The following is a 26555-nucleotide window of genomic DNA, read 5'->3' on the forward strand; positions in this document are numbered from 1 at the left end:
CAGCAAGCTAGGCTGGTGCTTTTCCAAAGAGTAAGTTTGGGGGTGGATGAGGCTGGAAATGAAAGAATGGCAATTGGCTCTTCTTTCTATTCAAATTGTAGGAACCAAAGCAAGCTGGCCATCAGCATCCAATTTGCATTTTCCCTCCATGCAGTGGGAAATATTTAAGTTGACAAATAGGATATTTAACAGCACAACAGATACTTGGCAGTTTGTTATTAACAACTGTTACCGATGTGATTTATCTGCTGTTATAAAAAGGGCATTATTTTGTGAATATGATTCAGAAATTAGCTCCAGTTTAGCGAAGGGCCTTGACTGCCTGACCTCTTAATAGCCTTATAATGATGCCATTTACCATTCAGTGGCTTGCTCAAGTCACTCCGTGCAAGATTTGTTTTAAAGAACGGATGCTCACAGATCAGACCGGCGTGTGGGTGGCTCACATGGGGATTGCACACGTTCCCAGGGCCTCGAGAACATGGGAGACTGATAAGAAAGGTGTATGGAGCAACGACAAGATTTGGAGGAATGCCTCTGAGGAAGTAGACTGAAGTCTAGGAAAGCTCATGCTGCCAATTTCTATCTTTCAGTTAGTCTCAAAGGTGGCACAAGATCTCTCCACGTACTGATTCTACAGACTAACACGACCATATCTTTGAATGTGTCTCTTACCTTAGAGAAACAGCTGTGATTGCACAGTCAAACGATGGAGGAGAGGCTGGATACTTCCTTTCCTTTCCTTTCCTTGCTCTGAAAATGAGTTTTGGCATGAAGATGTCTCTTTTTCCTTTTTGCGTTGTCATAGGTATGGGCCATAGACCTGGATCTCCACTATAGTGACCATCTTGCTTCGACACAACTCTTGCTTTACCTCACCAACGGGACGCTGGATTGCAGCTTAAGCCGCTTCCAAGTGCAGGTCATTCCCCCAAAACCAAAAAGCCGCCATGCCAGGAAAGAAGCACCCCAACCTGTAAGTGATGTCCTCTCAAAGAATTAAACCAATAACCCCAAAGAAGTGTTAGATGCCTAGCTCTGTGTTGAACTCGTGTCCTGAGCAATGCAGAACATTGTACCAGTGACAGAAACTGTTTTGGGAGCAGCCAGGTGTCACCAGGTGTGCCATTGTCCCAAGTTGCAGCGCAAGGAAATAGGTTGCCAACAGCATGGCTTGGGCCAATTTGAAATAGGAACGACTCAACAAAGCAGCATCCAAAAGTACAGTCATTTGCCACAGAAACAGGAATGCTGAGGGTGGTTAATCATCTACTTTGACTTATTCACCAATTCAGTCGAAACGCATCTGGCCATTGCCCATCCAATTCGAAAGCTGCACTTGTGTGCACTTCCTTTTAGTTCCTTAGTAAATGGTGTCCTTTGCTCATAGGTGGAAGGGAGCATCCTTAGAATTTTTCCCTTCAGTTGCACAAATTTTGAATGCGAAATCAAAGGCTTTCATGGCCGGCATCCATAGTTTTTTGTGGGTTTTTCAGGCTATGTGGCCATATTCTAGAAGAGTGGCTGGCATCTTCAGGGAAATTTGATACCCACATTTTCTTGGACTGGTCTTGGAAAAGTTCTCATGAAGACAGGTGTTTTGAATTTGTTTTGCAGACAAAGTCACTCTTTTAGAATACATGATTACCAGAAGACCAGAGTACCACCATCCCACAAAATAAAGCTAGGAATACTTGGAGATGAGGTTCTCTTCTCCCCTGGCTTGGCACTTGTTATTGTGGGCCACCTTCATGTTTGATTTGATATTTAACCAGTATTTATTTGTCTAGAGCCAGAGGTGCATAATGGTTGGAGTGTTGGACTACGAATCTGGAGTGTGTGTTGTGTGCCTTCAAGTTGTTTCTGCCTAATGGTGATTCTAAGGTGACCCTAGCATGGGGTTTTCTTGGCATGGTTTTATTTAGAGAAGGTTTGCCTTTGTCTTTCTCTGAGGCCAAGAGCCTGTGACTTGCCCAAGATCACCCAGTGGATTTCACGACCAAACTGGGACTCGAACCCCAGTCTCCACAGACCAGGTTTCAAATCCCCACTCAGCCATGGAAACCCAAGGGGTGACATTGAGCAAGTCACATTCTCTCAGCCTCAGAGGAAGACAAAGCCAAGCCCCTTCTAAATAAAATCTTGCCAAGAATACTCCATGAAAGGTTTGCCTTAGGATCTCCATAAGTCGGAAATGACTCGAAGACACACACAACAAGATTTGAGAGTCTATGACTGACCCATCAAATGCTTAAATCATTGAAATGCTTTTATTTTGTGATGTTTGGTACTCTGGGCTTTGCCTGATGGAGGGGAGTCTTTTGAAGAGTAGGAGTGACCAAGGTGAACATCTCCTTAACCTGCTCCTCTCACTTTCCTCTACATTGGCTTAACCCTCAAGGATGAAAGGGTAAGTTGCTACGCCCAGAAAAATTAATGCAAGGACCTTCTAAAAGGTCTTTCGCCATTGCTAGCCAAACAGCCCCGGTTTCAGCTCAGGGTCCAGAAACCTTCTCTTGTCCGTGTGCCATTTGCAAAAGTGTCAGAGTTCTGTAACTTAGAGGTTAATGAGCTCCTGATCTATTGTTCCTGTCAAACCACTACTTTGACTGGGAGAGGAGTAAATGAGATATGATTAGTCCCAGTAGTATGTGTTTTAGAAATGAAAAGTAATCAAGTCGCAACTTTTTAATTAAAATTCTGTCAAGATGAACGTAAATTTGTCACTCCTGGCCTAGATTCTCCCCCCATTTTCCGATCCAACCCAATTCTTGATATTCGTTCAAGCCTTCCTCGGCTAACAGTCAGCGGTGGCAAAAAGAGAGCAGTTCTCTTTTGAAGAACCCCACGAAACAAAAAACAAACAGGAGACAAATCTTTTTACAGCGCATGATCTGTAATGAATGATTAAGTAAAAACACTTTATGTGAAATTATGATGTTAATAATGCTTCTGTCCCTGCGAATTTATTAGACGTTCACCAGGCTGCTTGCCTTGATTTTGATAAAATGGAGCGGTGACCGAGCGCGAGTGATGGTTTTTATTTTTAGAAGTCTCCTTTGCGAGAGCAAATATCCTAGATACTGCTGCTACTGTAATTATGTACAAAACCAATCACTCATTATACTTAGGATACATTATCTTCGAGACAGATGAGGCTAAATAAGCAAGACATTAATAATTCATCCGGCAGTTCATTATGCATGTGTTTGCCTGCTTTGTAGCTGAAATAAGCACCTCATCAAACTGATGCTTGCGCTTAAACAATAGTTCTGTGTTATTGCCACTGCATTCAAGTTTACGCTTGTTAAACTGCGGCTTGGATTATTTTATCAAGCATTCATTTATTTTTACGCACAGCCCTCTCTTGCCAAAAACACATTTCCAAAAGCTCTGGATACTTGACTTGACGGTGTGGGCTCTGGGTTCTCTGACTTCTCTAAAGCAAAGGTGGGTGAATAAACTTCAGGTTTGGGGCCTGGCAAACCTTGGACCCCGCACTTGATGGTGGCTGCCAAGACCAAACTTATGTGTATATGGCTTCATTGTCATCTTGCACTCATGAATGCAAGCGTGCCTCCATCGTAGCATTAGGAACCATGGCAGTCAGGGCTGCTGGGTGCTTATCTTGGGTGCTGAGAAGAAGTGGGAACCAGGTTTTAAAGGGCTGATTATTCAGTTGCCAACCTTATGGCCTTGGAATATACCTCTAAAATACAAAATGCAACCTAGTATAACCTATAGAGCAGTGGTCCCCAGCCTTTGGACTTCAGCTCCCATTATTCCTGACTGTTGGTCAAGTTGGCTGGGGCTTCTGGAAGTTGAAGTCCAAACAAGTAAAGACCAAAATGTTGGAGCCATTACAATAGTATAAAAAAGAGGAGGAATGGAAGAGGATTTAAAAAGGAATTTGGCAGTACTGTATTTTTAAATGTTTTTGTATCGGAGCATGAGTTTTCATGCATATACAGTAAAGCCAGAGATGCTGGTGAAACGTCAGGAATAAACTCTTCCAGCACATGGACACATAGGCCGAAAAACCCACAAAAAAGTATGGATGCCGGCTGTGAAAGCTTTCAACTTTACAAGAATGAGTGTGTTTGTGTTGGGTAAGACTTTGCCTTCTTGAATTATGTTACCAAACTCTATTTGTCTTTCTTTTGTGCAATCACAAGATCAGTTGCAAAGGGCAACCTTTGCTTCTTTTTGGAAACAATGCAAGATGGAAGGTCGTAGGATTTGGGTATTCAGGCGGTGGAGGCTGATGTCTCCTGTGTCAGTGAGGCCAGGTTTTCAGCCTTCAAGGTGCTAAAAGCTTTTCCTAAACAGAGCACTCCTTCAAAGCCAGCCAAAGATGGAGGGGATCCCTCACCTCACTGACCTGGAGCCAGCAGTTGCCTCTGTACTCAGCTGTAAATGTGTTCTGTGTTTATACAGGAATCTGTTAGTAATTCATGGAAGTGTTTTGCTTTGCTTTTTTCTTGCCAGGGTCCCATTGTCAGCCGCTGCGTCATCATGAGCACTTCGATTATGCATGCCAACCTTTCCATCATCTATTACAGTGTCTTCCTTCAGATGTGCAAATCTCATGGGATTGGATATGATCTCCAGGTGGGAAGCTTGCATGTGCTACGTACATTTAAACAATAACTGAGATGTACTATCACTTTAGGAAGGAAGGGATTGAGGTCTCCAGAGGAGGATCTAATTTTTTCATTGCAAACGAAGCAGATCGGGAGTTTATCCTGTGAATATCCCATAAAAATCACGTAATTATGCAAAAGGATTTTACACAGCGTCGCACAAAACCCGCCATTAAAGTGGTCACAAAGAAGCATTAATGTGCGCCTTTTTACTTTCAGGATTTCAGCAGCAATGCATTTCCAATATCACTTTATTTGCACAATTGCGTGTGATAATCATTCATGCAATTACTTGCCATTTTCACTTTATTTGTAGGATGCTTAGAGACCAGGGTTCAATTCCCCTCTTGGCCATGAAACCCACTGAATGACCCTGAACAAGTCACACTCTCTCAGCCTCAGGAAAAGGCAATGGCAAACCTCCTCTGGACAAATCTTGTCAAGAAACCCCCATGATAGTTTCACCTTAGGGTCACTATAAGTCAGAAGGGACTTGAAGGAACACAACAACAACAACAACATATCTTTCATGCTTAGTCTTAAATGCTTCTATTTAGTTCCCTCATGATACAGTCTAGCAATCTGTTTTTAAAATTTAAAAATTCACTTCTACGTAATAATTAACATCTTCCTTTTTCAACAGCTAAGAGAAGGAAGCATTTTTACACCATTTGAAGACCGGAAGAGACACAGATTTGGAATGCTGTAAGTTTGCAAAGATGTTATAGGCCTGGATGTATCTTGGGGATAGCCCAGTTTAACACCTTGGCTGCGTCTACACTGCAGAAATAATCTGGTTTGACATCACTTTAACTGCTGTGGCTCCATGATATGGAATTCTGGGAACTGTAGTTTGTTGCAGCACCAGAGCTCTGCAACAAACTACGTTTTCCAGAATTCCATAGTATGGAGCCATGGCAGTTAAAGTGATGTCAAACCGGATTATTTCTGCAGTGTGAATGCAGCCCTTGTCTTCCACTGAGGGTTAGTCTTCTGTGCCCTCCTGAGAAGTTGCTTATTTTTATTATTAGCAGATGCATATTGTCTTGAATAAGCCACAAAATGGTGCAAGAGGAACCAGGGATGTCCCTTGAACAAGGCATTACTTGTGAAAGGGAACTTCTTGTGTTCTGGTTCAGCTTAGAGCAAACAGCAGGTCCTTCAACAGCCCAGGCCCAATGCTGGGATGAAATTCACCCATCGCTATCTGTTATAATGTGATTCCAGACAAATGCTTGGGAGAATGGACTTGCATTAGTATTGCAGTGGAATTTTGTCCCACTAGTGAGACACGATCAGATACTTGAAGCCCAAAGTGGTTTTCAAGAGGCGGAGGTCTGTAGGTTTTAATGGCTAAAACCTCTTGCTCTTCTATGGCTCCTTGATTAATAAAAATTATTTATTATACAAATCCTTGCTACTGACAAGTTAAAATGGAGCCTCATCTTTCATATCTCCCTGAAGATTGCCACCTTAGGAGATTGGAAATACTCATTAAATCCCGCCGCCTGACAGGCCCAAATGAGGGGGCAATTGTTTTTAAACTTGCGAAATGGAATCATTGGCAAAGTCATTTGTTTGGATATCATTAACAGAACAATTGGAGAACATCTCCAGGGGGTCCTCATGACCTTTGCTCAGCATCTCTTCATCATCTATCAAGAATTATCAGCACCTAATATGCATGCCGAGACCAATTTTAAGGTGAGGTGTTAATTAACTAACGATCCCAGTTAAATTTTTGTTCCAGGATATTAGAAAACACCTCGGTGCTGTGTTGTAAACAAGTGCTAAAGCATCCTGGGTTCTCTTCTTTAGCAGCACACGGTTTGCTGTGTGTGGGTCAATACCTCCAGTTTCCCCGTGGATCTGTTAGTTAAATTTAAGAGTTTTAGGTGCGGTAAACATGGATTTGCTTGAGATGGGAGCAACCAATGTATTGGAAATGAAATCCTCACGCAGGTGATGCTCTGAACTGGAAGGGGAAGGATGTTTTTATGTTTAACTTATCCATTCTTGGAGGTGATAACTGGAGAAGCAGGAAAAGTCTTTGTGTCCCTTACCAGCACCTGCACTTTCTTTCATAAAAGGAAACAGCTGAGCGTTTATACCACATATATAAAGAAGTAACAAATAAATAAGATAGATTATTATATGATATTCATAAAATTGTTGAATCACAGTGTTGGAAGAGATTGCAAGGGTCAACTAATCGAACACCCTTCCATCCAGGAATACACAACTAAAGTGCTCCCCAGAGATAGCCATCTGACCTTTCTTTAAAGACATCCAAAGAAGAAGAGTCTAGTGCCTTCTAAGGCAGCTTACTCCACAGTGAAGAATCACTTAACAATCAAGAAGTTATTCCTAATGTTTAGACAGAACCTCTTTTCTTGCTATTTGACTCCATTGGTTCATGTCCTCATCTCCAGAGCAGCAGAAAACAGGCTTGCTCCATCTTTTATCTGACACCGAATCCCAGGATAATAGCAACATAGAGTTGAGAGGAACCCCAAGGGCCATGCCTTGCAGGAACATGCAGGAATCCAGAACCAAAACACTCCCCAAGAGATGTCCATCCAAACTCTGTTTAAAGACCTCTAAAGAAGGAGAGTCCATCACCTTCCAAAGCAGTCCATTCCACTCTTAAAAAGGAACTTAGGGCCTGAACAGACAGGCCAAAATAAAGCTGCTTCGGACCACTTTGGGGGTATGCTGTTTAAATGCTGCATGCGTCCTAAGAGGCTGGAAGCCACACCAAAGTCATGCTCCAGTCCTAAGGACTGGAGCGCAGCTTTGGCTCAGCTTCTGTCCTCTTAAGATGTGCGTGTCATTTAAACAGCATACCTCCAAAGTGACCCAAAGCAGATTTATTTTGGCCAGTCTGTTCAGGCCCTTAGTTAGGTGGGATCTCTCTCCTTGTAATTCGAATCCATTGGTTCATGTTCTAGTCTATGGAGCAGAAGAAAACAGTCCTTCCTTTAGAGCACCTATCAGATTTGGCATATGGGGGTCCAGCCTTGCTGTGCATTCCTGATATTGTTGATCCAATGCTGTGAATGGAAGGGGTATCTGCAGATAGATGTAGCATAAGCAAAAGTTCCTCTGCTTTAAGCGTTTTGGTTCTATTACAGGAAGCAGTCCAAGATGTTGAGAGAATCCTGGGAGTTGCTGAGCAAAACAAGTTGAAGTTTGAAAAAGAGGAGGAGGAGGAGGAGAAGGCCACCAAAACAGAAACTCCCCCAAAATAGTAAATTTTTAAAACTTATCTTCTTTCGTCCTTATCCTCATATCCAAAGGGAAATTCACCATTCACTAGCCCATTTCAAACCATACAAACACAACCAAGTGGGGCTCTATGTTGAATCCTCAGGGTCGGGTTCAGTGCCTCGCAGAAATGATCACTCCTCTTCCTTTGGGTTTTCCAGAGTTTGTTGTGTTACAACCTGGACCTGAAATAGATTTAACTGGTGCTGCTATAACTTAATGTTTGCAAACTGTGAAGGTGCAGAATATCATACTGCGGGACAAAATTTTAGTAGAAATGAAAAACAAAAAGCACTTACTGGTTTTATAAGTCCTTTTAATTCTGCTTCAGCCCTTTGGTTGCATGATCTATTCCAAATTTAACAGAGTTGTCTTAAGGGTTGTGTAGGGAACCCTAGGGATTCAGGGCTGTAACTCCCATTAACACCACAACTCTATGGGACTTGTAGTCCAAAACATCTGAAAAGCTACAAGTTCCCATTCCCAGTTTGTTTCTCATAGTTCAAGTACTTCAGACATTAAAAGTAACACAATATTATCTAACAGCTAGTCTCTTCCTGCTTTTCCTTTTAGGGAAGGACAGCAGTGAATGCAAGAAATGTGTTTATAAAACAAACTTGCGGACTGTCTTGAGTTGTTAAGTTACAATTTCTTTCTTCCTGCAGGTCAAACCGTTTCCAGTGCCACCAGTTTCTGACCGGGCATCTTCACATCTTGCGTGAAATTGCCCACGGTCAGGTGCTCTACGTGACAATAAACATGCCACCTACAACGGTTGTGTCTTGGATTTTGGCGCAACACAATATACACATTTCAATAGTGAGCTCAACAGTTACAAAAAGATTTCTCACTGGGAATTGTGTCAGGTGCTCTTTGCTCTGTTTGACGTGAATGAATATTGATTTATTGTTCTAATAAAATGCGATGGGTTCATTTTAAAAAAAAATACAGTAGTCTTTTTAATTTCGGTGTGTGTGTAATTTCTCTTGTAAGGGGTACTTTGACCTTTAAATCCAAAATCCCAAAGGGATCTTTCACCTTTGAGACTGAAAGACGTTGGTAGCATGAACTTCCATAGACTTCAGATGGATTTGGAAGTAGACTCAAGTCTATGAAAGCTCATGCTACCAACGTCTTTCTTTCAGTTAAGTCTCAAAAGTTGATGCAAGATCCCTTTGCATCCTGATTTCCCAGACTAACACGGCTCTGTCTTTGAATTGTGATATGCTAAGTTTCCCAAGGTTGCTTCTATCCTCTGGGAAGTCTGGCATCTACTCAGAACGTCATGGCTGTGCTCTTGCTGGCATATCAGAGATCATTATTTCAGTTGCAGACCTAGAAACTGTGGGTCCCATCAGTAAATATTTCCTCTTTTGTTAGCATTAAGCCACATGGGACTGACACTGTAGCAATAAGGAATGCTTTATTGTTGATGGTTAAGTATTTTCATCCAGTCTAATAATGAGAGCCTCTATGCTGGACACATTTACTCACAACCTTTTGTGTTGCCATCATACGAAGGTATACACATTCTTGATACAAGCAAATAAAGCAGTTATCCTTTGCTTCTGGTACAGATCACCGGACTTTCTGCGGAGGAGACTTATTTGGCTAAAAATAATAAGCTTCCTACACAGATTGAGGATCCGACCCATAGTCCGTGTTACAACTCGGAGGTGATGTGTTGGGGCTGATATCTCAGCTTGCTAATAGAGGTTGCTGGAGATGGCTGTAGTTCTTGTTTTTCAAACAACGATCCAAATGATGTTTATGTTGTCCAACGCTATGGTCTGGTGATTCCAGCAACTGAATGACTTCCTCCCTTCCCATTTTATACATTTCGGTAAGATTTAATGTGGCAACCTCTTCGTAAATGTCTCCCTTCTCTTAAAACAAAGAGAATATCCCCAAATCATTGCTCTGATCAGATGCTAAGTCTCCTCCGGATGCATAGTAGTTTTGCTATGGCCAAGCGATCAGGGTTGCAAGATGGATACCAGCTGCCCTTGCGATGCAATGGCACCCACAGGCCTTTTTGTCCCTTTTTCAGCATGGAAAGTCGGACACAAATTGGAAAACAAGATAATCCAGATAGAAAACTGACCATGTGCCGTTGGAACAAAATGGAGCGAAAGGGGAGACATTAGGCTTCTTGATTACGGTGCTCTTAAATAAAAGGGACTCACTATGCACCCAAATTAGGACTCAGTTTCAACGGCCAAACTGACCTCCTTTTGGCCTTCATTTTTGAGTAATAGGATTAGGTTTCATCTTTGCAAATGCTTGTGGACTACTCTTATTTTGGACCCTCAAGAGAAGCAGTGCGATGTAGTGGTCTGAGTGTTGGACACACTGCAGAAATGCTCTAGGAATGCCTGCTTTGTAAAGAAAAGACATGCTGGGGACCCCAAATGGCACGCCTTCCCCCCAAATTAGCAGCCCCAGCATTGAGATCTTTGTTGCATCTCAATGCATTGTTTTTGCCCGATCAAGGAACGCATTCAGAAAGGTTCTCTGCGCTCTATTAATTACCAAAAGGCAAAAGCGGAGTCACAAATTTTTGTTCCTGACGCTGATGAATAATTAGGGGCTTGTGGTGCGTTTCCAGTACATAAGCTGAGGATGTTCTCCTGCAGTAATTGATTAATTAGCACCATCTCCGCTCTGTACAGCTCACTGGCCCAAGATTGCTGAGTCTGAGATATTGCTCATCATTGGTATCCAAAGGAAGGCAGGACCCAAGAGTTGTCCTCCATTTGTCCTCTTTTTCCTCTTCTGGACAGTCGGAGCCCAAAGAGGCTTAATGAGCTTTTAAAACTAATTTTTGTTCCTGAGATAAATCATTGCTTTGACTCTTTTCCAAGACAGTGCCTTTATTTTTAACATGCGGCCCTGATCAAAACAAGCAAGAAAGGCTTCTGACAATATGCTCTTAGGCTTTTAATTAAGCTACTTTTAATTTATGTTGCTATTATTATTTTTATTATTATTATTATTAAGCTTTATTTATAAAGCGCTGTAAATTCGCGCTGTACATACAGTCGGTTAAAAACCGAATGAAATAAAATAAACCTGACTCTCTGGTGTACGTTCTGCAAGGACAATTAAAACGTAATACCTATTAATACCTATTAATGTTTAAATAATAAAACATAGCAAGCGATGCGTAAAAATAAACCTGGGATAGCAATTATGTGGCGTCTTTTTAAAAATATTAGTATTATTTTAACTTCTGTCATCGGAGCGTTGGTTCTGTCTTTTTATTGTAAGATGCCTTGAGTCCCATTTTGGGAGAAAGGTGGACTATAACTATTCATATATATATATATATATTGTTGTGTGTATCTAGATAGATAGATGGATGGCCCTTGCGATTGCCATGCTAGCTCTTATTCATATCTCTGTATCTAGATAGATATAGATATAGTTGTTTGGCCATTGTGATTTCCTCCATTTTGAGGACTCTATGATGTTATTGTGTTGTTGTTGGTTGTCTGTCTTCAAGCCCTTTCCAGCTTATGGCAAGCCTGAGGCTGAGAGAGTGTGGCTTCTTGCCCAAGGCCCCCCAGTGGGTTTCCATGGCTGAGCAGGGATTCAAACCCAGTCATATTGGGCTATTATGACTCTGAAGCCCTGGGTTCCAATCCTCCTCTCAGTCATGGAAACCCAGGGGAGGAAGGGAGGAGGAAGCGCGCATGCGCGAGAAAGGAGGCGGTGCTCGCGCTCTGGGAAGGGAGGGGGATCCGGCGCAGGCGCAGAGCGGCGTTCACGAGGCAGCGGGCTTCGCGCAGGCGCAGAGCACAACAGAGCGTGCACGCGCAGAGAGTGAGGGGAGGAGGGGGAAAGGGGCGCGCTTTGCTCTGTGTCTCTCTTTCGAGGCCCAGAAGGAACTTGTAGTGAAAGGGGCCACTAAGGGCTGGGAAGGAGCTGGGACAAGGGGGGCCTGGAGGGTTTTATGAGGGGCAGGAAAGGGCACCAAGGGGGCTGAGGGGTAGAAAAGTGGGCAGGGAAAGGGTTCTGAGGGGGAAGGAAAGGCGCTGAAGGGGCAAGAAGGAAGTTTGAAAGGGCAGGAAATGGGGCTGAGGGGCAAAAAAGGGGTCTGAAAGGGCAAGAAACGGGGCTAAGGGAGCAGAAAAGGGGGCTGAGGGGCAAAAAGGGTCTGAAAGGGCAGGAAAGGAGGCTGAGGGGCAGGAGAGGGGTCTGAGGGGGCAGGAAGGAGGACCAAGGGGCTTGAGGGGTAGAAAAGAGGGCAGGAAAAGGGGCTGAGGGGCAAAAAAGGGGATCTGAAAGGGCAGGAAAGGAGGCTGAAGAATAGGAAAGGGCAGGAAAAGGGGTCTGAGGGGCAGAAAAGAGGGGCAAGAAAGGGTCAAGAGAGCAGGAAAGGGTTCTAAAGAGGTCTGAGGGGGCCAGAAAGGGGTCTGAAAGGGCAGGAAAGGAGGCTGAGGGATAGGAAAGAGCAGGAAAGGGGTCTGAGGGGCAGGAAAAGTCATTAAGGGAGCAGGAAAGGGGGGAAAGGGGTCTGAGGGGGCCAGAAAGGGGTCTGAAGCAGGAGCAACTACCCCTGGGGTCTGTGGAAGGGTCAGGAAAGGGCACTTCAGGGGCAGGGCCTGTTTGGGGGGGGTCTTTCCCAGCCATTTCCGTGAGCGAAGGGGCTGCAAATCCCTCTGGCCCTGGGTCCCATGGGAAAGCATCTGGGCCGAGTGGGAGCCTCCCTCCCCTTCCAGGCCCTGCAGAAGGTGCACCAGGGGCTGCTCCGTGTGGTCCTCCATCCGGTGGGGGTCAGCGTTGGCCGTCCAGCGGCCTCGGAGGTCCTGAGCCGGCACCTGCTGCAGAGAGGGCTGCCCCACTGGACCTCCTTCTGCATCAAGTACAGTTCCGTGCGCAACGACCAGTTTGGGCGCTCCCACTTCAACTGGGAGGTGGCCGGGGCCAACTACCACGTCCTGCGGACCGGCTGCTTCCCCTTCATCAAGTACCACTGCTCCCGGGCCCCACGCCAAGATCTGGATGCCCAGGACCGCTTCTTCACTGCCCTCAAGGTGGTCAACCTCGGTGAGTGTCACCGCCTCAGTCAAAAGGGTGACCAGGTGCCGCCACCACCATTGTTGTCATCATCATCGCCATCGCAAAGCAGGACCAGGCACTGCAGAGTGAAAGATGTCAGAGGCAAAATGGAGGACATGACACAATAAAAGCTAAAAACACGTTGTTAACTGCCCTCAAGTCGATCCCGACGCATGGCAACCCCGTGCTCATATAGAAATAGACATCCGTGCTTCTTTGTCATGCTCAGAATAGAGGACGTTTGGAAATTTCTCCTGGACCAAAGGATGAAATGGAGGAAGTCAGGTCCCCCTGTGTGCGTGGGCCAAGGTGGACGTCCCAGACGCAGGTGCAGTGGTGCTACTCCAGTTGCAATGGTTGCTTCCAGCTAAAAGGCCTCCAGTATGCCCTTATGTGGCATAGTGCTTTGAGCGCTGGACTAGAACTCTGGAGACCAGGGTTCGAGTTCTTGCTCAGCCACAAAACCAACTGGGTGGCCTTGCACAAGTCACACTCTTTCAGCCTCAGGGCAAAGCAATGACAAACCTCCAAACAAATCTTGCCAAGAAAAACCCATAATAGGTTCACCTTAGGGTTGCCATAAGTAGGAAACGACTTGAAGGCGCACAACACACAAAATACACTCACCCCTCTGTATTTGTGGCTTTGATATTTTCGGATTTGATTATTCACGGATTTGATGAATAGGTTCCCTCTAGGAATATCTCGGTCCTCCAATGCAACTCTGTGGTCAACTTTAACCATAGAGTTGCACTGAAAGACCTAGAGATTCCTAGAAAGAACACTACTAGGCCTTTGTAGCTCCTCCAGCCCAGTTCTGTGGTCAGTGTCTGTCAGACGTTGACCACAGAGTTGCCCTGGAGGACCTAAAGATTCCTAGAAAGGTGTCCTCTCAGGTCAAAACATGGTGTTTTTGTTATTTGTGGATTTTCCATATTCATGGGGGTCTTGTGCCCCTAACCCTAGAGAATATGGAGGGACTAGGGTACTTTTAATTCAGCCATTCACTTTGCTCCCCAATGGTTTTTTTTGGGGGGGTAGTATGGAGAGGGGCAACTATGTGTGCTCCTCTCTCTTACAGCATTAAGCCCAAGTTAGAAAAGGAGGCCAGCAGCTAAATTTTGGGGTAGATGCCCTGTGATAAGACCTGAGGTTATTCATTCATATCTCTCACCTGACTCTGTCTTTATGCTTCCTAATCCTTTCACCCCATTTTTGGGTCCTTTTTCCTGATGCAGACCACTCATTGGTCGCTAGTGTAAGGTAGCTGCTGTCCTAAATCAAATGAGATTTGAGAGGTTTTGATCTGGGTTTGTCATTTGTTCCTTTTCTCTTTTAATAGGCATCCCAACTTTGCTTTACGGAATTGGTTCCTGGTTCCTGGCCAACATCACAGAGACTGTTCACACGCAGCATGGACCAGTCACTATTTATTTCCTCAATAAAGAAGATGAAGGAGCCATGTACTGAACACAGGGAGAAAGAGATCATACTGCCATGGCTCATTGCAGCAAAACGGGTGTGTGAGTCGGTGCGTTTTGCTACTTAGAAGCACAAGTTGCTATCTGCTCTTAGGAAAACATGTCCCCATACTTCCTTCTGTAGCATTTTGGTTTTCTTTGGGTCTGGCAAATACTTAACGGACACAATGGAGTCATGGGGTTAAAAAAAAACCCAACCTGGGAAGTCACTTGAATCACCAGGAACTATTTTAATCTGTGCAAATTGAAAATACACATAATGCTGAGCATGTTTCTTACCTACTGACTGTGTGTTGTTCTCCTAGATGAGTTTGCTAGCTACTTCTATTATAGAATTTGAATGTGAGTACATGTGATGAGCTTGATCATTGTAAGGCTACTGTTAGGCTAAATGGAGTTTCAGTTCTCTATCACTGAACAGGTATTTTCTACAATCCTGAACAGGTATTTCCTGCAAAACTTCTGAAGTCAGCAAAAATGTTTCTTCATTTGGATTTGTTTGTCCGTTTCAGGTAATGCAAATATAAGCAAGTGGTTTGTGGTGTAGCTGGGCAGATTAGGCCAAAACTGAGCATTTTTCAGCCCCATTGATTTCAGTGGGAGAGATTTAAGAATATGCTTTGCTCTCACATTGAATCCAGTGGGACTTTAATTAACTTGCGTTGGGCCCTGATTATTGTTTGAGCTTGACATTTCATTAATACATGAACTTGTATGTACTCTCCAAACCAAATTCAATTGTCCTTCTGCTTTTAGTGTTTAACTGATAGAAAGCAAAAGGCTGCAGGTTCATCTAGTTTGGCTGCCAGATTCAAGACAGTTTGGGGAAATGTGTTTGTTTTCAGTGTTTTGGCAAAATATTTTTCTCATTTGCCACATTGAAAATAAAACAGTGTCACTTATTTTTAAAGGACATGGTTGTGATAACATTGTGTGCAAATACTTTCAGTTTGAGTTTTGAACATGTTCTATACGGTATTCAAATAATATATACGCTTTGTTTAAAAGCAGCTGTAAGCAAGTCTGTAATCAAAGAAACACCTTGCTGCATTTGGTTCCAAAGAATGTTTCTAATGCAAGTTAAATAAATAGTTTACACAGCGGAGGAGATAGTGAGTTGCGTTAAGTTTCATTAATAATAAAAGGGACTATTAGCATTCTGCTAGATTGGCTGGAATGGATTTCCCCAGTAACAGGCAAAATGAAAGAAGTGCAGCTCATAAGTTGAGAGTCAAATACTGCTCATTCATTGCTTCTGGTTTTGTCAATATCCCTCTGTTTTGGCCTCAACACGAGGCTGATAAAATGTTTTTTAATTACCACACAATAAAATACAGTATTTCCTTGGAATATCCTGTCCCCTCGCTGCAAATTATTTGACTTCTGATCACGGGGATTGCTGACTTTGCTTACCTGACTTTGGATAAGTGGAGGCAACATGACTCCTTGTCTATAGGATGATAGGCAGCCCTCCTTGGAGGACCTCTTTGACAAACTACTCTATTGATCCGGTGCAATTCAGTGCTACTTGCAGCATTAATAGCTACTTGATTGCTTGCTCAGTGTTCTCACTGTGTAGCAATTAAGCAAATGTAATATTTTCTTTTATTAACATGAAAATCAATAGACCTCTTGCACTTCTCAGGTTGATCATGGTGGAGGATGGACTTGCAAGACAGCTGAGGTCAGAGTTCAGATATAATATCACTTGCTGGAATCACTGAAGCTGCGAGTGACCTGTTGCAGTATTCAAAGCAGAGGTGAGAATCAGGCAGCCCTTGAGACTGCAAGTCCCAGCATCCCCTAGTTAGCATAGCCAGGGATGAGGAGCGTTTGAAGCCACAATCCAATAAAATCTGGAGGGCTGCATCAAATCCATCCCTGGTATAATGATGTTATCCGCAAAAGGCAAGTCATTCCTTGTGTAGATAAAAAGAGGACATGTTGATTTTGTAAGAATTGTGGCACTATACTGATTTAACCAGTGTTATTGAATACAAGCTTTAGATGATTCTGGCCCACTTCTACACCAGAACCACACTTTCTCCCCTCAAAACTGTTTAATTGGAGTGGCATTCTCCTGTTTTACACATGGAAATATGTGGTTGGAGATGTGTGAATAGTGCAATATGGAAGACGGTGTCTTCTCTCAGCTACAAGGAACTCAGACATTTACCTCTTTATCCTTTGTGATTATACATCATTCCCCCCCCCCCCCAAATTAGGAAGTTCTTACTTATTTGAGAGGTTTATATATTGCCCAGCTGGTAAATACCATCAGGGCAATTTGCAAATATGTGTTAAAGAATCAACAGCACAATAGATTTAGCAACCAGTGTTATTGAATACAGTGAAATCATATCAAAATGTTAAAATATTAGAATGAGAAAGAGCCAGCAATCAAACTTAAAGCAAGAAAAGCAAAAATAATGCCTGCTGGAAGAGGAGTGTCCTAGCCTGATATTTGAATGTTGTTAATGAAGATGCCAGGCAGGTCTCCATTGGGAGGCTATTCTACAGGTGCCCAAATATGAAAGGTCTGAGACAAGGATGAGAAATATGTGGTCCTCCAGATAATTGCAGAACTGCAACTCCTATCATCCCTTACCATCGGCTGTGCTGACTAGGGCAGATGGGAATTGCAGTCCAGCATCTTGAGAGCAGCATGTTTTGCAGCACTGGTTTAACGTGAATAGAGACAGCGATTTCAGAGATGCCATATGGCCTTTTTGGTCTTATTGCCAAAGAAGAACTCATAATATTTTCTTAGCCACTATCTTTTTTGTGCGGTGTACATTCTTTCCAAGAGATGAGAAAATCTGGAAACAAGTTAGACTATTTCTACTTCGTACAAAATCAACTTGAATTAGTTACACGTCGACTAAATAATGAGCGATCCTGCATCAGCCTTGTGATGCCTGAAAGTATTTGCTCGCTAGCTAACGAACATGGGTTACTTTAATCAGATCCTGGCCAGAGCAGTTTGGGACCCAGTCTTATTTCCCCCCAAATATCAAATGGGAAACTGCTTTTGGATTTGAAGTGGGTCCAAAACCCAGCTCCAGGATCTTGGCCATGCTGTGCAGCGGGTCATAAATTGCTCTTGATAGGCACTGTAGACGCATCTCTCCAATTAACTTTTGTGTTGCATACTGAAGATGATCGGAATAAATGTTGACCTTTAAACTTTCAGGAAAGGCGATCTGCGCTATTCTCCGTTGAAACCCAATAGGAGCGTCCTTGTAGGTTTGCTTTAATTATCTCTTTCACTGGATACAAGGATGATGCCTAAAAGAGTGAGGGACCTGACATTCGAAAGGCTGGGAACTTTGTTGTCGAGCACCATGAAACAAATGCCGATAGCTGAAACCATAGTCTAAGCTTAGCTGATGGGTATCTGCATTCCCCCCCCCCCAGCATCACCCTTTTAAACAGTAATGACTAGTGGGAGCATCTTAACCTAAGCAAGTACTTAGCCTGACACCTTACCCAGGTCAATAGTCTAAGGTATCCGAGTTAAACTGTGTTACTGTAAATTAATGGAAAATGTAACTGCGCTTTGCTGAAAGATCAATGTCCAATAAAGGCCACACAATCAAATCTTGTTGCAATGATTGAGGCCCTTAATTGCCTTTCAAAGGTAAGGTGGTAATCAACATAGGTTAAACTGATCTTTTTTACTAGTTCAATTACACGCTAATGGCGAGTGCCAAGGCAGAATCTTTAACTACTTTTATGTATTAAATCTTATGCTAGTAATGAAAAATTACTTAAGATGCCCAATCAATAAAGCCAAAGTCTTAATTACGATATTTTACTTTTAGGTCTTTTGTGTGTTTGACAAATTTTGTCCACCGGAGATTTCCCAACAATAAGAAATGTTGTTAACACCAGCCCTGTTCCGTGGAGCATTGTTTGCTAATCCAAATGGTAGCGATTTGTTGGATGTTTTGTGTATTTGTGTTAATGGAAATGCCCTGCATGCATTAATGCCTATTAACGGCAATGCGTACTGGTCTTAAGCATCTATGTCCGTATAAAGGTTGGTTTCTGGGATTTCTTTTCAGCCCAAAACTAACCTTTTAAAGTTAGAGACTGGGGCTGCATTCACACTGTAGAAATAATCCAGGTTGACACCACTTTAACTGCCATGACTCAAGGCTGTGGAGTTCTGGGAACTGTAGTTTGTTTTGGCAGCACAGCTCTATGACAAAGAAGACTAAAAGACTCACATAACTACAGTTCCCAGAATTCAATAGCATTGAACCATGGCAGTTAAAAGTGGTGCCAACCTGAATTATTTCTGCAGCGTGGACACAGCCTGAAAAAAAGGACAAACATGTATACATTGGGCTCTTGATTTTGATAGAAGCTATGCAGAGCTGTTCCATTTTGGCCCTTAGAAATGTAAGGCACCCAGTGAGCTGCAAATGTGTTCTTATTAATAGAGATTTTCGAAATGAAAATTGAAATGAAGCTAAAATATAGGCTGTTCATTCAAATACTAGGAGGTTAGTTCAAACCTCTAAAAACAGTGGGGATAGATCTAGCCAAAGCCGTCAAGGGATATGATACAAAGTCTGATCAAATAATATTAATGATACTTTAGGAAAAACCCATCAATATAACCATAATCCAAGTTCAGACTGGGATCTCTCCAACTACAGAAGCAGAAGAGGGAAAAATTGAATGATTCTCTGTTGGAGTCGAGGAGGAAGTTGATCATACAGAAAAACAGGACCTGTTGGTAATCAATAGAACATAAGAATAGGAAACAGAACAGAAACAAACATTGTAGAAGAAGTTGGCCTAGGATCAAAAAATGAAACAGGAGGGTGACTGACTTAATTTTGTGAAGGCAACAGTTTGCTCATCCCAAAAACACCAACGAGACCGTTGTGTACATGGACATCTCCTGATGGTCAATATAGAAATCAAATGGGTGACAAAATTGGAAGCAGAAGATGGAGAAGTTGCATTCTCTTTGCAAAGACAAGAGCAGGAGAAGATTGTGGTGCAGACCATGAACTGGTAATTTCTCTGAAGATGCCAGCCACAGATGCTGGCGAAGTGTCAGGAAGAAACCTTTCTGGAACAAGGCCACATAGCCCAAAAAACCCACAAGAAACTAAACAATAGATTTGTTCGATTATGTCTAATTGACCTGGAACTAGAAGAACTCTGGACTGAAGCCAAAGGAAGTCAAGGAGGAATGCAAGATAGCATTAGCCAAAAAAAGGAGAGTCCTCACTGGATGATAGATGAAACTCTTTAAGAGGTTAAAGACAAATGAGAAGGAAAAGTAAAAGGTGACGGAAATATGGCCTGAACCCCGAACGCAACTATTCAGCGACTCATATGTTGTTTGTATTACAAAGAATTAATACTTTTCACTTGAACTTTCGGGTACCTGCACTGTGCAGCTAACCAAAGTTCAGACAAAAAGTATTAGTAGTTTGTAATGCATAATTGATAAATGTATCGCAAGAGTTTGCCTTTTTCTATTATAGCGGAACACACCTCTTAATTATTTGCATCGTTTTAAGCACAGTTTATGAGTCTCTGGGTTACTTCATTACAAAACTATTCTTTCAGGAGGACTGAACCAAACTGCAAAATGTGATATAAAGCAGTTGTTAGCTGTTGTTTTCTTGCGGGGTGAAGGTAAAATTATGAATGCTATAAAATCAATGTGCCTTAGTTAACCCAAATACATAAATCTATTTGAATCCTTCTTTGAAGAAGTGACATTAAGATATGGTCATTATACGCCTTGTGATTCATGGGTCTTGTTACATACATGCTTTGTAATGTATGAATAATTTAGTAAGAAAAATCACAATAATTTTGTTGTTACTCAAAAATTTATAGGCTGGCAAAAACAATTACAGGGCCCCCAAAGCTGGCGAAGAGAGGCTGAGTAACATGGGTAATGTTGCCCAATTTGTACCTTTCACGCCAAACATCTTCTGTAATAATGAAGGGCATATTGTGCTTAACCACCTTTTCATTTTGTTTGGCAAGAAAAGGGTCGAAGGGCCACAGTGTTGTACGTTCGCAGCGTGAACAGGAGGAGCCAATGGACAAATAAGACAACCGGTGTGTCCCTCGGTTGGATCCCACAATGTTCAGGACGCGTCGGAGCTCAAGGTACCATAGAGAAAAGGTTTAGGGTACCATAGTTGGTTCAAAGTGATTGTAAAAGAAAAGGTTTAGGCTGTTCTTCCTTAGGAGAAATATTCAGAGTTCTGCTCAGAATAGCCATTAATAAATGGTAGCAGTGGGTTTCCGTAGCTCAAATGTGGGCATCCCTTACTGTGCGCTTGGTGCTGCAGTGCTACAAAGTGCTTTTGAAACTTTCTTAGGGGCTTTTACAGCCGGATCAGGGCCATGGCAACTGCACACCGCAGCCCCAATCTGCTCTTTGCAGGGTGCAAAAAGGAGACGCAAAAAGTAGCTCCATTTTGCACCCTGCAAAGGGTGTGATAGCCATGAGGTCATGGCTTTATGGTGCTCCTTCGGCGCTGTGTCATGCGTATGCAGCACCGGAGGAGTGCTGTGACACCTTACGCTATACAGTGTGGCACATGGCATCACACTGCCATGGAGGTGGTGCCAGGGTGTGCGTCATGTAGACGCTACGCCCCAACTCTGCCCCCATCCTGGCCTTTAAGGCCGGTGTGTACAGGCCTTCCGTTCCCAAAAATGCTTCCCAAGTGGCCTGGGTGATCCCACTTTGAGAAGCATAATGGCCTACATCCAATTTTAGTGGCACTTAAGTAGACCTAAAGACCAACATGGCATAGTGGTTTGAGTATTGAACTATGACTCTGGAGACCAGGGTTTGAATCCTGCAAGTCTCACTCTCTCAGCCTCAGAGGATGGCAAGGGTTCAAGGAAAGAAAACAGTGGTATCACAGGGGCAAAAATAGTTCCTTTTTTAAACAAAGTAGTTCATTCACATTAATTGCTGCAGGGTTTGGAAAGTAAACTTGCCACCAGTAATTCTTGCAGTGTTGGAAAAGTAGTTGCATTGCTCCTTGTCCTTCTTACTGCTTTTTGTGTGTTACTTTGAATTGTTTTTGTGAGGAGGAAGTCAAAATTGAGGAGAGAATCTTGCAAAACATGAAAGCGTTTTTAAAAATGGGTTTGAAGGATACATTTTTTGACATAAACTACACAGGTTAGTATTACATCCACAAAGTAACATCACTCTTGTTTTGAAATGGGACTTTTAGTTCCATCTTCATTTCCCCTAAAAAGGAAATGTGTTCTGACTTCTTGCATTTGCTGTATTTGCAAGGTATAGAGGTGAATGCTTAAATAGGGCTAATATCTAGGAATATATTGCCACAACGCACTACAGTTCCCAGGATTCCCTGGCACAGATCCAGGGCTGCCAAAGCGGTCTCAAACTGGACGATCTTCTGCAGTGTTTTGGACCTCTTGTGATGTCCATGTATTCTTGGTAAATGGCAAGATGGAGGGGAATGGATTCACGCTTCTCATCTTTTTAATCTTTATATAGTACAAACGTCTCTGGTTTTGTGCTTTGAATAAATGAATCAATAAATGTCTTGAAGGGGTAACTCACTGGCATTAAGCGATCCTGAGCATGCAATGTAAGTTAATTATTATATTTATTTACTTCGACCCTTGGGAGAGGCGGGAAATATAAATAAAAATTATTATTATTATTATTATTATTATTATTATTATTATTACAACATTAAAAAGGAATTAAATTATTACAATATTAAAACAGATAGTTATTGGAAAGCTTTGCTGCCTTTATGCCTATTATTCTTCCTATTACTGGCCATGTTTTATAAGGGGGACATAGTTAAAAAGCAGAAAGCTTGCAATGCATATATTGTGCGTTTTGTTTGGCTTAATGAAAATATCGCTCTTTGGTGGATATATATATATATATATATAATATATATATATATATTAAAAAGCAGAAGTTTGATTACTGCTGCCTCAAACCGGAATAAGGAACCGAAGGAAAGAATAGCTAGAAAAACTACATAATATTTATGCAAATTTGCCGTTTTGAATTGGTTTTCCCCAAAGTCTGTGAGTGAAAGGGAAATATGGCGGTGGCGGCGGCGGCAGCGGCGGAGGGACCATAGGAATGCAATGATTTCGTGGCCTATTCTTTACAACTTAATAGAAAATGAGTCTTCATTGCGAGGCGTTGAGGGACTTCTGCGCAAGCGGTTCATTTCCGCCAAACGGGGGTCCATGCGGACGGTCGCTATTCTTGGGGTCTCCACGAGACGAGACTATTAAGGGTTTTAAATTATAAAGTTATTGAACAGAAAGATAATTTATCTCCACTAATGGCCATTCAGAGATTAATATCTTTTCTTTAACACTCTCACAAACGAGCTAGAATTTTAATGAAGAGAGTAAAAGACCTCCATGAATTCTGTCCAAATCCAGCTGCCAGGTCACTCCTTTATTCTGTGTTTTCTCTGAACGTGGAACTAAGTGGAATAACATGATGATGTTGGCCCTTTACCTTGAATAATGCCGTCTGCTGCCTCCCAAAGGCATGCCTTGTATCTTAGGCACTTTTCAGAGGTGGTTCTACTACATGTTTGTATTAGTTTAGGACACAACGGTGAGGTCGATCCACAGACCAGGAATTCCCCCCAAATTTGGCCTTGTGGACTTCAGTTCCCAGCAGCCCCAACCAGCTCAGTCGACAGGAATGCTGGGAGTTGAAGTCCAAAACATCTGAAGGATGGTTCAGAAACCATTGCTCTAACTGATGCTTTCCGACCTTTGATGCTCCATTGGACTTCAGCTCCCAGAAGCCTCAGACAGCTTGGCCAACACTCAGGAATTCTGGGAGATGAAGTCCAAAACATCTGGAGGACCAATGTTTGAGAACCACTGAACCCCAGCATGGGTTAATCTGAGGACTAAATGCTAGGTGCTGGCCCAGGATGATGGAAGATGCAGTCCAAAATATCTGGAAAGCCAAACTTTCCCCATCCTCACTTGGGACCAGCGCTTGGAAAAATCATTTCCAACAGCAACTCCCAGCGCCCCCAAAACACCCAGGAAATGGTCATTTCCAACAGCAACTTGGGGGGGGGGGAGGATAATTTCTAGCTCCCAGCATCCCCAACCGACAACAGCAACTTCCAGCATCCTGAGAACACAAGGAAACATTCTAGGAAGGAAGGGGCAAGGAAGGAAGGAAGTGGAAAAGACAGAGGGAGGGAAGGAAGGGAGAAGGAGGGAGGGAGGGAAGGGTGAGGAAGGAAGGAAGAAGGGATGGAAGGGTGAGGAAGGAAGAGGGGAGGAAGGAAGCAAGGAAGAGGAAAGGATGGAAGGAAGGAAGGGGAAAAGACAGAGGGAGGGAAGGAAGGGAGAAGGAAGGAGGGATGGAAGGGTAAAGAAAGGAAGAGGAAATGATGGATGGATGGGAGGAAGGGGAAAGAAAGGGAGGAAGAGGGGAGGAAGTCAGGAAGCGAAAGAAGGGGTCGGGCGTGGGGCTGCTGGGCCTCGGTGCTGGCTGCCGGGGCCTTGTCCTTTTGCGCAGCGCGGAAGGAAGGAAGGAAGGGGAAGAAGGCGGCGGCGGCGGCGGAGGAGGCGAGGCGAGGAGGAAGGCGTCAGGGGCCTGCGAAGGAAGGAGGCAGGGGAGCCCGCCTGGCCGCCCGGCCTGCCGCTTGCCTGCCTGCCTGCCTGCCTGCCTTCCTTCCTCTGCGTCCGGGGATGCTGCTGCTGGCCCTGGGCGACCCTCCTCCTCCTGCTCCGGCCATGGAGGCCCCGGCCAGCAGCCCCAGCAGCAGCAGCAGCAGCAGCACTGGCCCCGGGCTGGTGATCCGGATCCGGATCCCGGAAGGCGGCGCCGTGGACTGGAGCGTCCACCCGGAGCCCCGGCTCCTCTTCAGGGACGTCCTGGTGGGTCTCTGGGGGTGGGCAAGGCCCCCTTCCCCAAAGAATGGGGCTTGTCTGGACAGAGAGTGGGCCCTCAAAAGGCGGGGGGGGGCGCAAGGCCCCCCAAAAAAGGCACGGTGTCTCCCCCCTAAATGGGGGCTGGATGGGGATGCAAGTGGTCCCCCCCAAAAAAAATACAGGGCCTGTGTGAATGCAAGTGGTCCCCCAAAATGCATACTGCCCCCTTCAAAGGCATACTGTCACCCCCAAAAATGCAGAGTGCATGTGAATGTAAGTTGCCCTCCCATGTGTGATAGCCCCCAAAATGTCTGTTGTCTGTGAATGCAAGCTGCCCCCAAAGTGCATGGGGTCCCCCCCCCCAAAAATGCAGGATGTGAGTTGTCTAAATGCATGATGCTTCCCCCAAAGTAAAATACAGGGGAGTGTATGTGGATACAGTATGTCACTCCAAAGACAGGTCCCCCCAAATGCATGGTGTCCATCCCAAAATGTGTGTTGTGAGTGGGCCCAAGTCTTTCACCCAGTGAATAGTGTCCCCCCCCAAAAAAATGCAGGTGGTGTGGGGGTGCAAGGTGTCCTCCCCAAATGTGTGTTCTGTGTGGATGCATGTTGTCGTCCCCCCCCCAATACACAGTGTCTCCCCCAAAATGCAGGGTATGTGTGGGTGCAAGGTGTGCCTCCCAAATGGGTGGTGTATATAGACACAAGGTTTTGCCCCCAAATACATGGTATTCCCCCCCCCAAAATGCAGGGAGTGAGTGGAAGCATGTTGTCCCCCTCAAAATGTGTCTTGCCATTACCTTCCTCTGAAGCTGAGAGAGTGTGACTTGCCCAAGGCCTCCCAGTTGCTTTTCATGGCTGAGCAAAGAGGAATCGAACCCAGGTTTCTTTTAAGAAATCTTGATTTCTCCTTGCTTCTTTATTCTATATTTAGGGGTTTTGTGCTTTTAAGGTGTAAATCCTTAGTGGGAACAAATCCTGTTGGATTCAATGGGATTTACTTCTGCCTAGGTATATGTAAGGATTGCACTCTTAACGTGTTTTAATTAACGCTTAATGATTTGTCCACAAGGGCGACTTCCCCAATTGGGATTTGGGGTTCAGATGGCCTCCTCCAGACGTGGAAGATGGATTGCGCTACTTGTTCCTCTGATTTGCAGACATACAAAATTTCCCTGGATCCAGAGTCGGCCCACAGCATTTGCGGCTTTGACTTTTTAGCTTTGATTATTTGTGGGTTTTATTAATAGGTTCTCTCTAGGAATCTCTATGCGCTCCAGCGCAACGCTGCTGGGAACTGACCATAGAGTGGCATAGGAGGACCTAGAAGTTCCTAGAGAATACACCTCTCTAGCATGATTCTGTGATCAACCTCTGGCAGACGTTGACCATAGAGTTGCGCTGGAGGACCTGGAGATTCCTAGAGAGGCGTTCTCCCAGGCAAAAAGGATAGTTACTTTTATTTGGGGTTTTTTCCACATTCACGGGGAACCCCCCCTTGGGTCCCTTTCTTAGCATAGAAATGAAATAAATATATTAAATCTATTAAATAAGTCCCTTTCAAGAATCTTGACTCTTTTTCGAAGGCGAGGAAGGAGGTGGACATGGCCCCGCTTTCGCTTTTGCCGCCTTCTCACCCGTAAAAGCCGAATGTGAATAATTCTATAGACACATGCGCAAAACAATCTTGAGTTTGAAATGTAGCTGACTTCAGATTTATTTACTTTTATTAGGATGTGATTGGTCAGGTTCTGCCCGATGCGACGACGACAGCCTTTGAATGTGAGTACGGGATTTTGGGGGATGTGCGTGCCTCTCTCCTCCATTACTTATTTTTTAAAAGGTGACAACGCCGTATTGTTTATGTTCGGAAATATGTTACGGTGAAATATTTATCCGCGGATGCGAGTTTAATGATGCTATGCCGAGCAAAGTAATATTTTATTATTTAATCACATCTCGAGCGCGCATTATTTCTACAATATAGCTTTAATTACCAGCATGACCTTAGCGTGCTCTTCGCACGCGCCGCAATTATATCGCTCAAATTAAATGAAAAGTATAAAGTACCTGGAGGCTTTGTGGGCTGAGATTTTAATTTTCAGAGGTTTGCTTCCCCCCCCCCCCACCTCCTCGTTATTGAGGACAGAAATCAGTGGCTGGCTCTTGGAAGAACTGGGTC

General features: G+C 43.8%; 3 protein-coding genes across 11 annotated transcripts in view; all 3 read left to right on the forward strand.

Annotated features, from left to right (window-relative positions):
- Window positions 1-8845, forward strand: part of IQCH (IQ motif containing H) — a 58252-nt gene extending 49407 nt beyond the window's left edge. For 3 of the 4 annotated variants that reach the window (XM_042474952.1, XM_042474951.1, XM_042474954.1), the window contains 6 exons: window positions 809-976; window positions 4489-4611; window positions 5287-5348; window positions 6239-6347; window positions 7778-7893; window positions 8576-8845. In XM_042474952.1, the coding sequence (XP_042330886.1) occupies window positions 809-976; window positions 4489-4611; window positions 5287-5348; window positions 6239-6347; window positions 7778-7893; window position 8576 (579 nt within the window). In that variant the 3' untranslated portion in view covers window positions 8577-8845. The remainder of the gene's footprint in view (window positions 1-808; window positions 977-4488; window positions 4612-5286; window positions 5349-6238; window positions 6348-7777; window positions 7894-8575) is intronic. The other variant, XM_042474953.1, reaches the window with a different exon arrangement.
- Window positions 8846-12113: 3268 nt separating this feature from the next.
- C6H15orf61 (chromosome 6 C15orf61 homolog) lies at window positions 12114-26155 on the forward strand. 6 transcript variants are annotated; one of them, XR_006104624.1, is made up of 6 exons: window positions 12114-12962; window positions 14317-14505; window positions 14900-14967; window positions 16101-16215; window positions 20480-20605; window positions 26107-26155. XR_006104624.1 is itself a non-coding variant. In XM_042474983.1 (2 exons), the coding sequence occupies exons 1-2, from the start codon at window positions 12590-12592 to the stop codon at window positions 14442-14444; spliced, it is 501 nt and encodes a 166-aa protein (XP_042330917.1). In that variant the 5' UTR covers window positions 12114-12589; the 3' UTR covers window positions 14445-15805. The 6 variants fall into 6 exon arrangements, 1 of the variants encoding a protein (XP_042330917.1); XR_006104623.1 differs by having other exon boundaries at window positions 14317-14493; XR_006104625.1 differs by lacking the exon at window positions 14900-14967 and having other exon boundaries at window positions 14317-14493.
- The window catches only part of MAP2K5 (mitogen-activated protein kinase kinase 5), a 122726-nt gene continuing 120032 nt past the window's right edge, over window positions 23862-26555 (forward strand). Inside the window, exons 1-2 of the mRNA XM_042474986.1 lie at window positions 23862-24376; window positions 26107-26155. Of these exons, the coding sequence (XP_042330920.1) occupies window positions 23891-24376; window positions 26107-26155 (535 nt within the window). The 5' untranslated portion in view covers window positions 23862-23890. The remainder of the gene's footprint in view (window positions 24377-26106; window positions 26156-26555) is intronic.

Source organism: Sceloporus undulatus, chromosome 6 (assembly GCF_019175285.1).
Source record: "Sceloporus undulatus isolate JIND9_A2432 ecotype Alabama chromosome 6, SceUnd_v1.1, whole genome shotgun sequence".
NCBI lineage: Eukaryota > Metazoa > Chordata > Lepidosauria > Squamata > Phrynosomatidae > Sceloporus > Sceloporus undulatus.

What these genes read in the sequence shown, in the direction of transcription:
- C6H15orf61 (XM_042474983.1), top strand. Translation starts at nt 12,590, where the DNA reads ATGGGAAAGCATCTGGGCCGAGTGGGAGCCTCCCTCCCCTTCCAGGCC. An exon ending in CCTCAAGGTGGTCAACCTCG is followed by an intron (nt 12,963 to 14,316) that starts GTGAGTGTCACC and finishes CTCTTTTAATAG; the next exon opens with GCATCCCAACTTTGCTTTAC.